Source organism: Oncorhynchus keta, chromosome 32 (genome assembly GCF_023373465.1).
Source record: "Oncorhynchus keta strain PuntledgeMale-10-30-2019 chromosome 32, Oket_V2, whole genome shotgun sequence".
NCBI lineage: Eukaryota > Metazoa > Chordata > Actinopteri > Salmoniformes > Salmonidae > Oncorhynchus > Oncorhynchus keta.
Window position 1 is genome coordinate 340,834 of NC_068452.1, and position 17,139 is coordinate 357,972.

Genomic DNA, 17,139 nt, shown 5'->3' on the forward strand with positions numbered 1-17,139 from the left:
GGTTACAAATGATTGACAACCCTGTTTTCAAAACCTTCAAATACCTCACCTTGGGAGGATAACGTAACTGAGCCTTTTTCTCAAATGTTTTATGAGTTGGAGAACACATTGGGAGGGATCCATACAGATATCCTTCCAGATCCTTGATATCCTTTGTCTGCGTTTTATGGGTTTGTCCTCCTCAAATCAAACCACATGTTTTCAATTGGTTTCAAGTCTGGAAACTGACATAACTATTGCAAAAAGTTGGTTATGTGGCCAGTTAACCATTTGATTTGTGGATTTGTATGTATGCTTGGTGTTATTGTCTTCCTGGAAGAGAAATGGTTTAAGATTCATCCCAATGTGTTCTCCAACTCATTAAACATTTTGGGAAAAGGCTTAGTGCCATTATCCTTGTATGGTGAGGTATTGAAAACAGGGGTGTCAGTAATATTGACCCCTTCCTTTTTCAGAGAAAAAAATGCTATCTATTTCTCCGAGAAATTGTATTAGTATACAAGAATATACTTTTCCATTTGTGTAGCATACAGTACAGCTCAGTATTTGAATTATTTATTTTATACAGTAATATTTTCTTATCTTTGTGTCAATCATTTCAAACCCCACTGTACATATGAGCAGATTCATGCAGACGCACACACACACACACACACACACACACACACACACACACACACACACACACACACACACAACACACAACACACACACACACACACACACACACACACACACACACACACACACACACACAGGCATGTTTGTTATACTATCCTTGTGGGGACTGTGGGAATGATTCCCATTCAAAATCCTATTTTCCCTAACCCCTAAACCTAACCTTAAACCCTAACCCTAACCCTAATTCTAACCCTAATCCTAATTGTAACCCTAACCCTAACCTAACCCCTAAACCTAAAATAGCCTTTTTCCTTGTGGTGACCGGTGAGATGTCATAATTTTCCATGTTTTACTATCCCTGTGAAGACACATACGCACACTCACAATCTCGCTCACACTCCCTCACTAGTAATCATACACACACTCCCCCACTGACAAACTCATGAACACAAATAGACCCCTGACGTTCAGCTGATGCTGGGCGTAAGCTCTTCATACAGTTCCTCTGATGTCCCCTCCAGTCCCTTAGTTCCATACATAATGCATCTCAACCATCACGTCCTCATGGGTGACTGAACAACATCGCCCCCTGGACCTCCCTTGAGTCTCCAGATGTTGTTTGTGTGTGTGGCCGCCCCATGTGCTGTACGTGTACTATCCTCCTTTACATCTCATTTCCGTTTGACCGTTGACCTGACGTCCCGTTCTTCTGTCTTCCCTCTCGCTCTTCTCTCTCTTCCCCGTGTTTGCAGGACGACCACTCCATGTTCTTCCAGTTTGGCCCGTCCATAGAGCAGCAGGCCTCCATCATGCTGAAGATCATGGAGGAATACGACTGGTACATCTTCTCCATCGTCACCACCTACTACCCCGGATACCAGGACTTTGTCAACAAAGTGAGGCAGACCAGACCTGGGTTCAAACACTATTGGAAATCAGTTCAAATACGCTATGTTTTACAAAAGTATGTGGACACGCCTTCAAATGAGTGGATTCGGCTATTTCAGCCACACCCATTGCTGACAGGTGTATAAAATCGAGCACACAGCATTCCAATCTTCATAGACAAACATTGGCAGTAGAATGGCTTTACGGACGAGCTAAGTGACTTTTAACGTGACACCGTCATAGGATGCCACCTTTCCAACAAGTCAGTTCATCAAATTTCTGCCCTGCTCGTGTTGTTATTGTGATGTGGAAACGTCTAGGAGCAACAACGGCTCAGCTGCGAAGTGGTAGGCCACACAAGCTCACAGAATGGGACCGGCGAGAGCTGAAGCGCGTAGCGCGTAAAAATTGTCTGTCCTCCGCAACACTCACTACTGAGTTCCAAACTGCCTCTGCAAGCAACGTCAGCACAAGAAGTGTTCGTCGTGAGCTTCATGAAATGAGTTTCCATGGCCGAGCAGCCGCACACAAGCCTAAGATCACTATTTGCAATGCCAAGCATCGGCTGGAGTGGTGTAAAGCTTGCCGCCATTTATACTCTGGAGCAGTGGAAACGCGGCTCCCCTCACCGACTGCGAGCAAGGCTTAATCGCCCAACATCAGTGCCCAACCTCATTAATGCTCTTGTGCCAGAATGGAAGCAAGTCCCCGCAGCAATGTTCCAAAAATATCTAGTGGAAAGCCTTCCCAGAAGAGTGGAGGCTGTTATAGCAGCAAAGGGGGACCAACTCTATATTAATGCCCATGATTTTGGAATGCGATGTTCCACGAGCGGATGTCCACATACTTTTGGACATGTAGTGTACTTTGGCTGAGCTTGATTGAGCTTGCCTGTTGCAATGAACTAAAAGAAAAGTCTCATGTTCAAACCCTGCACATCTGGTACTCCAAGCAAAGTATTTTAAAAATGGCATCCATGTTCTCCTGTTTCTATATCTTATTCATCATTGTTCCTATGAAACCCCTATGAGAGATGCCCCACACCCAACCTGTTGTTCCTATGAAACACCTATGAGAGATGCCCCACACCAAACCTGCCAGGACCTAAAGGGGTGGCAGGGTAGCCTAGTGTTGGACTAGTGTTGGACTAGTAACCGGAAGGTTGCAAGTTCAAACCCCCGAGCTGACAAGGTACAAATCTGTCATTCTGCCCCTGAACAGGTAGTTAACCCACTGTTCCTAGGCAGTCATTGAAAATACAAACAAACTGTTTACTTTTCAAGTGGTGTTTCTTGTGTGGATATTGGAACTGAACGTCAATACTTTTCTTTCCTCGTCTTCCTCCTCCTTCTCCCTCCCTCTCTCCTCTTCTTTTCCTCATCCTCCCTCACTCTTCTACCTCCTCCTCCCCTCTCTCTTCTTCCTTCTCCTCCCTCTCTCCTCTCCCCACACCCCCCTTTCCCTCTCCCCCACCATAGATCCGGAGCACCATAGAGAACAGTTTTGTGGGCTGGGAGCTAGAAGAAGTCCTCCTGTTGGACATGTCTGTGGATGACGGAGACGCTAAGATCCAGAACCAGATGAAGAAGCTGCAGAGTCCTGTCTATCTGCTTTACTGCACCAAGGAGGAGGCCTACACCATCTTTGAGGTGGCAAACTCTGTGGGACTGACGGGATACGGCTACACCTGGATCGTACCGTCGCTAGTGGCCGGCGACGCCGATAATGTCCCCGCCATGTTTCCCACAGGTAGTTACTGGATGGGGTTAGAATGGGGGTCAGGAGAAGGGTAAAAAGTTAAGGTGCATACTGATCCAGGAGCAGTTTATTCTCCTAAACGGAAAATACAAAACTGATCTTAGATCAGCGTTTCTGGGAAACTTCATCCTACTCTGGGTGAACTCAGCTATAAAGGGTGTTGGATTTTGGGATTACAAACCAGTTTTTAATTCATGTGGCACCTCTGTTATTTTAGATGGCTCTCTTAACCTCTCTCTCCACCTCCCACCTTTTCACCCCTCATCCTTCCACATCTTCCCCTACCCCCCCATCTTCTCTTTTTCCCTCTCTCTCTCGCTCTCTCCTTCTCTCAGGGCTAATTTCGGTGTCGTATGACGAATGGGACTACAGTTTGGAGGCTCGGGTGCGGGATGCAGTGGCTGTCATCGCCATGGCGACCTCCACCATGATGCTGGACCGGGGGCAACACACGCTGCTCAAGTCAGGCTGCAACGAGACCCCTAACAAGAAGGGCTCTAAACAAGGCAACTCCAATGAAGTGCTCAAGTGAGTGTCCTAGATATGGGGGTAGAAACATAGGGTATAGTATGGTAGAGACTATAAGGGCGCTGCTGGCCTGCAAAACGACTAACCATCATCTAAAACGGACACTTACCTTAAACAAACCCTTAACCCTGACCCTAACCCTAACCAAATTTTAGCCAATTCTGAAATTAAATATCGGTTTGCAGGTCAGGAGTGTCTGTATAGCCTTTTCCTTATAGTACACACACACCTAGACACACATACAATACCCATGCACATACACACACTCACACACACACACACACACATACCTTTGAGGAACATTGTCCTCTGTTTAGTCATCCCAGCAGAACCTGAAGAGGTGGATTGTGCAGTCTTTTACAACAGCCTTCATCTTATCTTACCATTAACCACAATAATCATGAAAGAAAACACACATTTCTCTTTCTTCATTTACTTGTTTTGTTATCTGACGCATTACAGTACAGAACATTACAGTACAGAACATTACAGTACAGAACATTACAGTACAGAACATTACAGTACAGAACATTACAGTACAGAACATTTCAGTACAGAACATTACAGTACAGAACATTACAGTACAGAACATTACAGTACAGAACATTACAGTACAGAACATTACAGTACAGAACATTTCAGTACAGAACATTACAGTACAGAACATTACAGTACAGAACATTACAGTACAGAACATTACAGTACAGAACATTTCAGTACAGAACATTACAGTACAGAACATTACAGTACAGAACATTACAGTACAGAACATTACAGTACACTCAGTACATGAATAATTAATCTCAATTTAACTTCATAGGGCTTTGCTTTTAGTGCCTGCATTGTTCATAGATTCTGTGACTAATTGAATGCTTGGGGACAAACGGATTAAATTAAAAGAGGTCCAAAGAACAGTAGGAGGTTAGGAGGTGTGTGTGTGTGTCTGTGTGTGTGTTTTGTGAGAGTGTGTGTTAGACTCCCTTCCTCTAGCACTGTTGTTGGGTTACTGATTGAGTTACATGTACAGTCGAATAAGGGTACAAATGCCTTTCCCCTCTCAATCCTCCACGTTCCTTTTCTAAAAATAAACATAATTGTATTTTTTGTGGTTGGTTTGGATTGTGGATTGGAATATGTGGGTTGTTGTTTGTGTGTGTGTGTGTGTGTGTGTGTGTGTGTGTGTGTGTGTGTGTGTGTGTGTGTGTGTGTGTGTGTGTGTGTGTGTGTGTGTGTGTGTGTGTGTGTGTGTGTGTGTGTGTGTGTGTGTGTGTGTGTGTGTGTGTGAGATAAGCAACCTGGGTGAAAGTATAACATTTTTGGGATGTTTATTTGTTTTCTTTTTCAGATGCAGTTATGCGTATATACGTCCCTCATCGCAACTTCCAAACAACAGGAATAAAATAACACAAACACAAACCCATGAATATTTCAATCCCCAACAGAGTTCCTTCTCTGTCACTGAGACCCAGAGTTGGTAGTTAGGTCCTGGCATTCAATCTTCCTCCTGGAGTACACCTGGGACCCTTGTCAAAACCTTACGCACGCACACACACACACACACACACACACACACACACACACACACACACACACACACACACACACACACACACACACACACACACACACACACACACACACACACACCACACACACACACACACACACACACACACACACACACACACACACACACACACACACACACACACACACACACACACACACACACACACACACACACACACACACACACACACACGCACACACAGCAGAGTCCCCTTACTTATGATAAGACACTAATAATATAGGTCCTATTTGACTTAGCAGTGAATCAGCCCAGAAACATATAATTAAAAAAAGAGAATAATTAAATGGCTTGGATGCCCCTACCCTCCTCCCAACCCCCTCCTTGCTGCCCCTTCCTCCCCCTTTCACCCCTCAACTGCTCCCGTAACTCCTGGAAAACCTTCCTCCCACCACCCCCTCAACCCCCCCAACCCCCCAGTAACAGACATTATGCCCTGTAGGCCCTATGTGCGTGACTCGGGAACGTGGTGGATCCATGCCACCGGAGGATAGATAGTGTAATGCTAGATTTGCATGCCATGCTGTCAGACAGTGATGGACTACAGCAGGGGGGGCTCAGTGACTCACACTCTCTGTTTGGGGAGGAAGTGTGGTGTTGTGTCTATGTCTGTATGTATGTCTGTGTCTGTCTGTGTGTGTGTGCATGTGAGTGCGTGCGTGCCTGTGTATCACATTCTCTGCTGGTTTTCGGGGGGCAGGTTGACCTCATGGGGATATAGCCTATGACTGGAGGGTTCACTCATGTTTCTCCCTCCCTGCCACTGAGGAGAGGACAGAACAGGAGGTATTGTGTAATGAGAAAATGTGCTGGAAGTGGTTTTGGATGATGAGCTGCTATGGGGCTTATTGGTGTGTATGGCTAGGGAAGCAGAGTGAGGGGAGAGGTGTGGGATGAGAAGAAGTGTGTATTTGTGTACGTGTGTGTGTGTGTGTGCGTGGGGGAGGGGAGGAAGTGTGTAATTGTCTCTTATACATACAGTACCAGTCAAACATTTGGACACACTTACTCATTCAAGGGTTATTCTTTATTTGTACTATTTTATACATTGTAGAATAACAGTGAAGACATCACAACTATGAAATAACACATATCGAATCATGTAGTAACCAAAAAAGTGTTAAAGAAATCAAAATATATTTTAGATTGTTCAAAATTGCCACCCTTTGCCTTGATGACAGCTTTGCACACTCTTGGCATCTCTCAACCAGCTTCACCTGGAATGCTTTTCCAACTGTCTTGAAGGAGTTCCCACATATGCTGAGCACTTGTTGGCTGCTTTTCCTTCACTCTTTGGTCCAACTCATCCCAAACCATCTCAATTGGGTTGAGGTCGAGTGATTGTGGAGGCCAGGTCATCTGATGCAGCACTCCATCACTCTTCTTCTTGGTCAAATAGCCCTTACATAGCCTGGAGGTGTGTTGGGTCATTGTCCTGTTGAAAAAAAATGATAGTCCTAGTAAGTGCAAACCAAATGGGGTGGCGTATCGCTGTGGTAGCCATGCTGGTTAAGAGTGCCTTGAATTCTAAATAAATCAGACAGTGTTACAGCAAAGCACCACCATCACACCTCCTCCTCCTCCATGCTTCACGGTGGGAACCACACATGCGGAGATCATCCATTCACCTACTCTGCGTCTCACAAAGACACAGCAGTTGGAACCAAAAATCTCAAATTTGGACTCATCAGTCCTCAGGACAGATTTCCACCAGTCTAATGTCCATTGCTAGTGTTTTTTTGGCCCAAGCAAGTCTCTTCTTATTGTTTGTGTCCTTTTAGTAGTGGTTTCTGCAGAAATTCCATCATAAAGGCTTGATTCACACCGACTCATCTGAACAGTTGATGTTGAGATGTGTCTGTTACTTAGACTCTATGAAGCATTTATTTGGGCTGCAATTTCTGCGACTGGTAACTGTAATGAGTTAAATCCTGGTTTTCCTTTCCTGTGGCTAAGAGCCAGTTTCATCATAGCGTTTGATGGTTTTTGCGACTGCACTTGAAGAAACTTTCAAAGTTCTTGAAGTTTTCCACATTGACTGACAATCATGTCTTAAAGCAATGATGGACTGTCATTTCTCTTTGCTTGTTTGAGCTGTTCTTGCCATAATATGGACTTTGTATTTTACTGTATATGGCTATCTTCTGTGTACCACCCCTACCTTGTCACAACACAACTGATTGGCTCAAACACAAACCTGGCCCGTTTCCTGTTGCTCAGTGCAACATATTTTCCCAGAATTCTCAACGTGCGTGTGGATCTACTTTCCAGGGGGGTGTCTTATCTCTACAAAGTGGAGACTGCACCCCTCGGTGGTTCCCCAGATATGGACCCGGATCAGCATGGCCAATGTAGATCTTAAACATCGCAAGAAAATGCACATTGTTGTCTGTTCTTCTCAATGAGGGATCTTGGCGCTCCTTTGGGAATGGATGCTTTGGCGTATCAGTGGCCTCGTACCCTGCGCTATGCGTTTCCTCCGATGCAAGCCACCGTGGGGAGGGTCTTTCAGAAGGGTCTGTTGTTGATTGTTGTGTCTCCCCGTTGGCCCAGACAACCCTGGTTCCCGGTGATCATGCGCCTGTTGGTCTTGGACCCGTGGAGGGTTCCGTGTCTTCGGGATCTATTGTCCCAGGCAGAGTTTGGCACCCACGACCACATATATGGGATCAGTTGGTTTGGCCCCTGAAAGGTTGAATTTGACGGGGAACTAGGGGTTTACTCTTGAACGTGATTATGACTGTACAGTTGGCGCGTCACACACTCTACGAGAGGGTTGTATACATATAAGTGGCGTGCGTTTGAGGGTTGGTGTCTGGTTACAGGAGTTTCTCCTTTTCAAAGCTCTTTGGTGGACATGTTGATGTTCTTGCAATAACTTTTTGAGCAGGGCCTTTTTCACATTGAAGGTATATATAGCAGCCATCTCGGTGTGTCATGTAGGGATTGACAGCACTACCCAGTGGTCTCATCCTCTGGGGGTGCGGTACCTGAAAGGCATGCGTTGGCTCAGACCAGTGTCTGAGTGGCACCGATCTGGGACCTGGCTTTGGTCCTGGACACTCTGTGTGAGCCTCCGTTTGAACCATTGAAGTCTGTGGACCTACTATGTAGCGTGCATTGGCGCTTCACCAACTCACAACAGGGGTTCTGTTGTTTTGGACATGCGGTTCCTTGTACGAGTTCTGATATTTCAGGCTTACAAGGTAAGTATTGTTCTTAGAACTGTGGGGTTTATGGACTGCAGTGGCAGCATGGCAGTGCACATAGCCAAGTTGCAGCAGGTTCTGGTTCCCTATATGCTTCACAGAGTCGTGGCTGAACGACAACAATATCAACATACAGCTGGCTCGTTATACGATGTACCAGCAGGATAGAACAGCTGCGTCTGGTAAGACAAGGGACGGCGGTCTTGTATTTTTGTAAACAACAGCTGGTGCATGATATCTAAGGAAGTCTCAAGCCATTGCTCGCCTGAGGTAGAGTTCCTCATGATAAGCTGCAGACCACATTACCTACCGAGAGAGTTTTCATCTGTATTATTTGTAGCTGTTTACATACCACCACAGTCAGAGGCTGGCAACAAGATAGCATTGAATGAGCTGTATTCCGCCGTTAGCAAAGAAGAAAACGCTCACCCAGAGGCGGTGCTCCTAGTAGCCGGGGACTTTAATGAAGGGAAACTTAAATCAGTGTTACCTCATTTCTATCAACATGTTAAATGTGCAACCAGAGGGAAAATAATTCTGGACCACCTATACTCCACACAGAGATGCATACAAAGCTCTCCCTCGCCCTCCATTCGGCAAATCTGACCATAATCCTATCCTCCTGATTCCTGCTTACAAGCTAAAATTTAAGCAGGAATCACCAGTGACTAGATGAATAAAAATTGTCAGAGGAAGCAGATCCTAAGCTACAGGACTGTTTTGCTAGCACAGACTGGAATATGTTCCGGGATTCCTCCAATGGCATTGAGGAGTACAGGACATTTGTCATTGGCTTCATCAATAAGTGCATTGTTGTCCCCACAGTGACTGTACGTACATACAAGCCATGGAATACAGGCAACATCTGCACTGAGCTAAAGCTGCCGCTTTCAAGGAGCGGGACTCTAAGCCTGGAGCTTTTAAGAAATCCCGCTATGCCCTCCGATGAACCATCAAATAGGCAAAGCGTCAATACAGACTAAGATCGAGTCGTACTACACCGGCTCTGATGCTCGTCGGAGTTGGCAGGGCCTGCAAACCATTACAGACTACAAAGGGAAGCACAGCCGAGAGCTGCCCAGTGACACGAGCCTACCGGACGAGCTAAACTACTTCTGTGCTCGCTTTGAGGCAAATAACACTGAAACATGCATGAGACCTAAATTAGTGCTGAAAATGCACTTTTTTCCGGGTGTTGCTACGGGGTCCCCGTAAGAGCTATTGGACAGAAACTAGGGTCCGTCTCTATGGGCCGAGGCGGTTTCAATGCACCTAGTCTTGTGATTCTGGGACTTTTCTAAATGTCGCCATTTTTGCAATGTTCAAAATGAATTGAAGTAATTGAAAATAGACAAGGCTGTTTCTCAGGCTGAGAACCTTCTACAGCCACATAACTCACTGTGCACTATCAACTTAAGCTCTAGAACATATATATAACGTTTCAGAACTCTAGGTCTGACGGTTCTTTGATGGTGCGAACACTGGTATCTATTGCAAGCTCTGTGTGTCTGTAAGCCCCACACTGTTACTCCATCCTGGTTGTGTGTGTGTGAGTTTTTCTTGTACATCTGATGGGAGAAATGACTGATTTACAGTTCATGAGGGTTGCCTCATCACACATGAAATTTTAGAAAGATGTGACCTTTTTAACCCTTCGAAACAGCCCCTACGACCCCAATTTAAGGCACTTCCCGTTGTCACAGGAAGCTGAAAGTAACACAGGCTCTGTGTGTCTGTAAGCCTCACACGGTGTCACTCCCCATTGACTGTGGTTGTGTGTGTGAGTTCAGAAAATCACAGAAATCACGTAGAGCTCCGAAACCCGCCTTAACAGATTCACCTGAACATACCACAACTGGATTTATAACTTGTTTGAAAAAAACAATTTCTTTAACCATCACCAAACGGACATTCAATTGTTTCTCGTAAATTACGATAGATAAATGGCTGGTTCTTTTTTTTCCTTACACGTGTAGGTTTTTGATGTGAAGTGGTCAAATTAGCTCTGTATTACCGTTTTTGACCATTAATCCCAGAAAATGGGACTCACAGAGTTTAATTTTCGAAGTCTTTTCCGTTTAGGAGAAACGCCCATGTCCATTTGGTGATGTTTTGACCATTTGCAATAAGCAGCCAGTCGCCATCTGGTGGAATTCTCCAGTACAGCGGAAAAATGACCAACATTTAAAAATGTTATAAAAAGGAAACCAAATGTCCGAGAGACTTTATTCAATGACTTCCCGGAACACCGAGCCCTGGGGCACGACCTGAGGCCTCTTGTAAAGGGGCCGTACATTTGCAATATGGAGATCCTAATCAACCATATGTGTAATGCCACTCACGTCCCTTATGTAGCTTAGTGGCTCGTAAGTAATCATTTCACTGTAAGGTTGTATTCTGTTGTATTCGGCACATGTGACGAATAACATTTGATTTGATCTTGATTTGATTTATATGGGGCTTTGACAGCTCAGGCCTCATGAGGCTCTGACAGTTCAGGCTTCTCGGGTAAGTATTCGAGAAAAAGGTGGCTTCTATAACCCTTTTTGGATCCGGTGGAACCTGTGTGTGCTTGGCTTACTGTGGGCCACCTAGTTTGGTACCCTCTTAGCCGGCTTGGGGCATGATTGTATGTCCCCATAGTATGTTAAACCAAGTGACCGGCTGAAAATAAAAGTGCAGTTATGAATATAACTACTGTTCCCTGAAGGAGGGAACTAGGTATAACGTATTTGCCCCCATGCTGTCAAGGGGGTTGGGCTCGCTGAAGAGCAGTACTGAATTGAGGAAATTAATGCAAACCCTGGGTGTGATTGTCCCGTTGGATGTGATTTCAGTTCTTCAGGTGAATATGACTGGTCGTTGACTCTCCATAGTACGTTATACCTTGTTCCGTCCTTTAGGGAACAGTAGTTATTGTCATAACTGTACGTTTCCTTTCCTTCGGTCACTCAGTATAACATATTACATCCTTTCAAGTGAGTTTTTGTAAGGATCGAGGCAGGAGATGAGAAGCAGGTACAGGGAGTGAAGGTTTAATATAGACAGACAAGCAATGGAACAAGAATACCATTTGGACATAAACACAACGCGACAAACAATGCTACTACAGAGAACAACACAGAGGAGCAGACGTATATGCAGGGGCAATCAACAAAGTGAGGGAGTCCAGGTGAGACCAATGAGCGCAGCTGCGCGTAATGATGGTAACAGGTGCGTATGATGACGGGTAGCCTGGCGCCCTCGAGCGCCAGGGAGGGGGAGCAGGCGTGACAACCTTAGAATCTAGATATTGTGTTTCTATTCCTGTGCTCTACACACACACACGCACGCACGCACGAACACACGAAACACAACACACACATCTATGTACTACACAACACTCTACTGTAAAATATGTGGTGCCCACGGTGGTCTAACACTCCTGCAGGTCGCTCATGCGTGTAGTACGTCTGGCATGTTATTCTCATCCTATTTCACCGATAAAGTGGTTTCTACCTCAGGCTGTTTTAGGCAAGGACTGCATCATAGAAGCTCTAAATGGTTGCCACACACACACACACACACACACACACACACACACACACACACACACACACACACACACACACACACACACACACACACACACACACACACACACACACACACACACACACACACACACACACACACACACACCACACACCACACACCACACAACACACAACACACACACACCAACCAATCTCATCTCTTCATCTCAGGGCTGAGTGGAGGTATATAATGAAAGAATACAGCCATGATTTTGTTGGCTAATAAATCATTGTCCTTTTTATTGGGGTAGACATGTATTTAGTGGACTATTTCATTGTGCTTTTGGGCTATTGAGTTAAAATGTCCTCTCCTTTTGACAAAACCCTATAGAACTGGATGAGAGAACCCATCCCTATCTTTCTGTCTCTCGCTTTTGTGGTTTCGCTTTTGTGGTTTCTATCTTTCCTTTTTAATTTTCACTCTTTTATGTTACCTTTATCTCCTTTTCAGTCTCTCTCTTTGTCCGTTTCCTCTACCTCATTCCCACTTTCCAATCTCTCTTTCTTTCATTCACTCCTGTTTCCTCTCCCTTTCTTCCTGCTTCTCATTATCAGCACCGTTCGCTCCTCTGCTCGTATGCAGTCCATTCCTGCCAAAAAGCTCTTTCAATTAGCTGAAGTTGAATCGGAAGGCCCTCCATTCCACTCCTCTCTCTCTCCCTCTAGAAGGCATTGTGTGTGTGGAAGGCAGCCGCCAGCACCTCCTCTTCCCTGACACTCTCCCTATCAGACTAGTTATCTCCTATCTTTCAACTCTACTACACACGGCTACTCTGTCTTTGTTTCTCTCTCTGTCTCTCTCAATTCAGTTCAATTCAAAGGGCTTTATTGGCATGGGAAACATATGTCTCTCGCTCTCTCTCTGTCACTCTCTTTCTCTCTGTGTCTCTGTCGCTATATTTCTCTCTCTTGCTGCCTCTCATAACCTCTCTCTCTCATGTCGCTCTGTCTCTGCCTCTCATAACCTCTTTCTGTTTACCTCTCTCTGTCTCGGTCTCTCTCACAACTTCTCTCTCTCCCCCTTCCTGCTCTCTCTCCTTCTCCAAATAATTTGTCCATATTTACTCTATAGATGTGACGTATTATTCATACATAAACATTCATTCATCTCTCAATTCAATTCAATTCAATTAAATTCAATTCAATTAAATTGACATGGTAAGTTCAGTATTACTTACATTGTCAAAGTATACATATTGAAGAAAAAAAACATATTTATATATAAAATATATATATATATATTTATTTATATATATACAAATGGTGGGACCAACAGCAATAATAATAGTAGTAGTGGACATGGGATTACCATTAACAACAACTACAACAATATTAATGAGAACAACAATACATTAAAGCTATGGTAGTAGACCAGTGTCAACATGACTGAGAAGACACATGACGTGGTATGAAAGACAAAGCAAAACAAGATGGGAAATATTATTGACATTACTTAGTACTTTTCACTGGCTGTCCCTCAGGTTGTGGCAAGAGGACACATATTTGGCTGCCAAAACTGCACATTTAGGCTTTTCACCCAATAAATATTTGATTTTTTCTTTTATCTTTTATAGTTACAAATTCTTTGTATTGAATTATAATTTTGGGAAAGAAATATTCTCTCAGGTCTGAGTATTTGTCACAGTGTAATAGGAAATGCAGCTCTGTCTCTACCTCTCCCCTGGAGCAGAGTGAGCACAGCCTGTCCTCTCTGGGCAGCCAGGTTTGTCTGTGACGACCGGTCTCTATAGCCAGACTGTGCTCACCTAGTCAATGTTTTCCTCCGTTTTCTATCAGTCACAGTGGTCAGATAGTCTGCCACCATGTACTGTCTGTTTAGAGCCAAATAGCATTGAAGTTTACTTGTGGTGTCTTTCCAATAGGTGATATATTTTTATTTTTGTTTTGTGATGATTTGGTTGGGCCAGATTTTCTGAGTGCTGTCCTGAGGCTCTATGGGGTTGGTTTGGGTTAATGAACTGAGCCTCAGAACCAGCTGGCTGAGGGGACTCTCCTCTTGTTTCATCTCTTGACATTGTAGAGCTGTGTGATGGAATGTTTTGGGGTCACTTGTTTTTATATGGTTGTAAAATTTGATGGCTCTTTTTTCTATTCGAATGAGGAGGGGGTATTGACCCAATTCTGCTCTACATGCATTATTTGGAGTTTTTCTTTGCACTTGCAATACAGTCTTGCAAAACTCTGCATGCAGTATTTCGATTGGATTTTTGTCCCATTTGGTAAATTCATTATTAGAGATTGGACCACATACTTCACTTCCATATAGAGCAATTGGTTCTATAACTGCTTGAAAGATTTTGAGCCAGATTCTAATTGGAATTTCGATTTTGATGTTCCTTTTAATGGCATGAATGCACTTCTTGCGTTGTCTCTCAGCTCATTCACAGCCACATGAAAGCTACCTGTGTTGCTGATATTTAGTCCTAGATATGTGTAGTTTTTGGTGTGTTCTAATAGAACTGTGTCCAAATAGAATTTATATTTGTTATCCTTATTTCCGGACCTTTTTTGGAATATCATTATATATATATTTTTTGAGTTACCGGTCAGAGCCCAGGTCTGACAGAACCTGTGCAGATGATCTAGGTGCTGCTGTAACCCCTCTTTAGTGGGAGACAGCAGCACCAGGTCATCTGCGTACAGCAGACACTTGATTTCAGTGTTGTGTAGGGGGCTGCCGATTCTTCTAATGTTTTTGCCAATTCATTCATGTAGATGTTAAATAGTGTTGGACTTATTGGGCAGCCCTGTTTCACTCCCCAGCTCATTTGTTTTTAGTGTACATTGATTTAATAAAATCATATGTTTTCCCTCCAATACCACTTTCTATTAGTTTATAAAAAAAGACCTTTGTGCCAAATTGAATCAAATGCTTTCTTGAAATCTACAAAACACGTGTAGATTTTGCCTTTGGTTTCGTTTACTTGTTTATCAATTAGAGTGTGGAGGTTGTAAATGTGGTCTGTTGTACGATCATTTTTTAGAAATCCAATCTGGCTTCTGCTCAGGAAGTTGTGTTCGTCAAGGAAATTATGTAGTCTGCTATTTATAATACTGCAGAGAATTTCCCAAGTTGCCGTTAACGCAAATTCCTCTGTAATTATTTGGGTCAAATTTGTCTCCATTTTTATAGATTGGTCTGATCAATCCCTGGTTCCAAATATCGGGGAAAATACCTGCCCTCTCTCACTCTGTCATTCTGTTTTGTCCTTTTTCTCTCTCTCTGTCACTCTGTTTTCACTCTGTTTTGCCCTGTTTTGCCCTTTCTCTCTCTCTCTGTCACTCTGTTTTGCCCTTTCTTTTCTCTCTCTCTCTCTGTCACTCTGTTTTGCCCTCTTCTCTCTCTCTCTGTCACTCTGTTTTGCCCTTTCTCTCTCTCTCTGTCACTCTGTTTTGCCCTTTCTCTCTCTCACTCTGTCACTCTGTTTTCTGTCCATTTTTCTCTCTCTCTCTCTCTGTTTTGCCCTCTTCTCTCTCTCTCTCTGTCACTCTGTTTTGCCCTTTCTCTCTCTCTCTCTGTCACTCTGTTTTGCCCTTTCTCTTCTCTGTCTCTGTTTTGCCCTTCTCTCTCTCTGTCACTCTGTTTTGCCCTTTCTCTCTCTCTCTCTCTCTGTCACTCTCTTTCTCTCTCTCTCTCTCTCTCTCTCTCTCTCTCTCTCTCTCTCTCTCTCTCTCTCTGTCACTCTGTTTTGCCCTTTTCTCTCTCTCTCTCTGTCACTCTGTTTTGCCCTTTTCTCTCTCTCTCTCTGTCACTCTGTTTTGCCCTTTCTCTCTCTCTCTCTCTCTCTCTCTGTCACTCTGTTTTGCCCTTTCTCTCTCTCTCTCTCTGTCACTCTGTTTTGCCCTTTCTCTCTCTCTGTCGCTCTCTCTCTCTCGCTGTCTCTCTCATAACCTCTCGGTTGCTCTTTCTTTCTCTGTGTCTCACACATAACCTCTCTCTGTTTCTCTCTCTCCCCCCTTTCCACCCTCTCTCTCCTTCTCCAAATAATTAGTCCATATTTACTATATAGATGTGACATATTAATATATAAATATGAATTAATCTCTCTCTCTCTCTGTTTCTCTCTCTGTCTCTGTCTCGGTCTCTCACATCTTCTCTCTCTCTCCCTTTCTGCTCTCTCTCCTTCTCCAAACAATTAGTCCATATCTACTATATAGACACAAAGTAATATTCATATATAACCATGAATTAATATCTCTCTGTCTCTCTTATTATTGACTCATTCATATACCATGATCCATTGGAACAACCAATCAGTAGTCCATACAGTCCCTTAATTATTGAAATGCTCAGTCTGTCGGATCAATGCACACAGATCCATAACCTTGGCATGTTGACAATATGCTGTTTGTGTGAGGCAATGCATTTAGAATACGTCATTGTTCACAATATCTAATACTTGAGTAGGGGACGCATCTTGATAACGCTGCATGTCAACACACTGTGTGCTGTTGTTCATCATTCAAGTTGACATGTTGACAAATAGCCGCGTGGAGTCTTTCAGTACCTTGGCCAGTTCCTTGAAGCCTCACAAATAGCTTCAGGTACTATGGGTTGTGTTCAATAGGAAGAAAATGGAGTGAAACGGGGAGGTACTACTTAAACATTTCCTATAAAGAAAACGTTTGTGTTCTGTTGCAAAACGTTTCTCTACTGTGTGCCCTACTTCTGACTACGACCCAGCTGAAGCTACATTATTACTATCCCCTTGATAGGAAGGTACCAACCTGTAAAACATGAGAGAGTCGTGTCTCCCCATACAACCTGAAGTGTCACAAAGTGTCCCAAATGGCACCCTATTCATTTGACATCTGACCAGAGCCCTGGTCAAATGTAGTGCACTACTGTATGTAGGGAATAGGATGCCGTTTGGTAGGCAAGAGAGTCTTCCTCCAAATCCACTGTCCGTCAATCCTTTGGCTGCGTCCCAAATGGTACTCTGTTCTCTAT

General features: G+C 44.0%; 1 protein-coding gene across 1 annotated transcript in view; it reads left to right on the top strand.

Moving 5' to 3' along the window:
- Window positions 1–17,139, top strand: part of LOC118364691 (glutamate receptor ionotropic, NMDA 2B-like) — a 126,193-nt gene that overhangs the window by 84,621 nt on the left and 24,433 nt on the right. Inside the window, exons 4-6 of the mRNA XM_052490154.1 lie at window positions 1,374–1,517; window positions 2,988–3,258; window positions 3,603–3,795. Of these exons, the coding sequence (XP_052346114.1) occupies window positions 1,374–1,517; window positions 2,988–3,258; window positions 3,603–3,795 (608 nt within the window). The remainder of the gene's footprint in view (window positions 1–1,373; window positions 1,518–2,987; window positions 3,259–3,602; window positions 3,796–17,139) is intronic.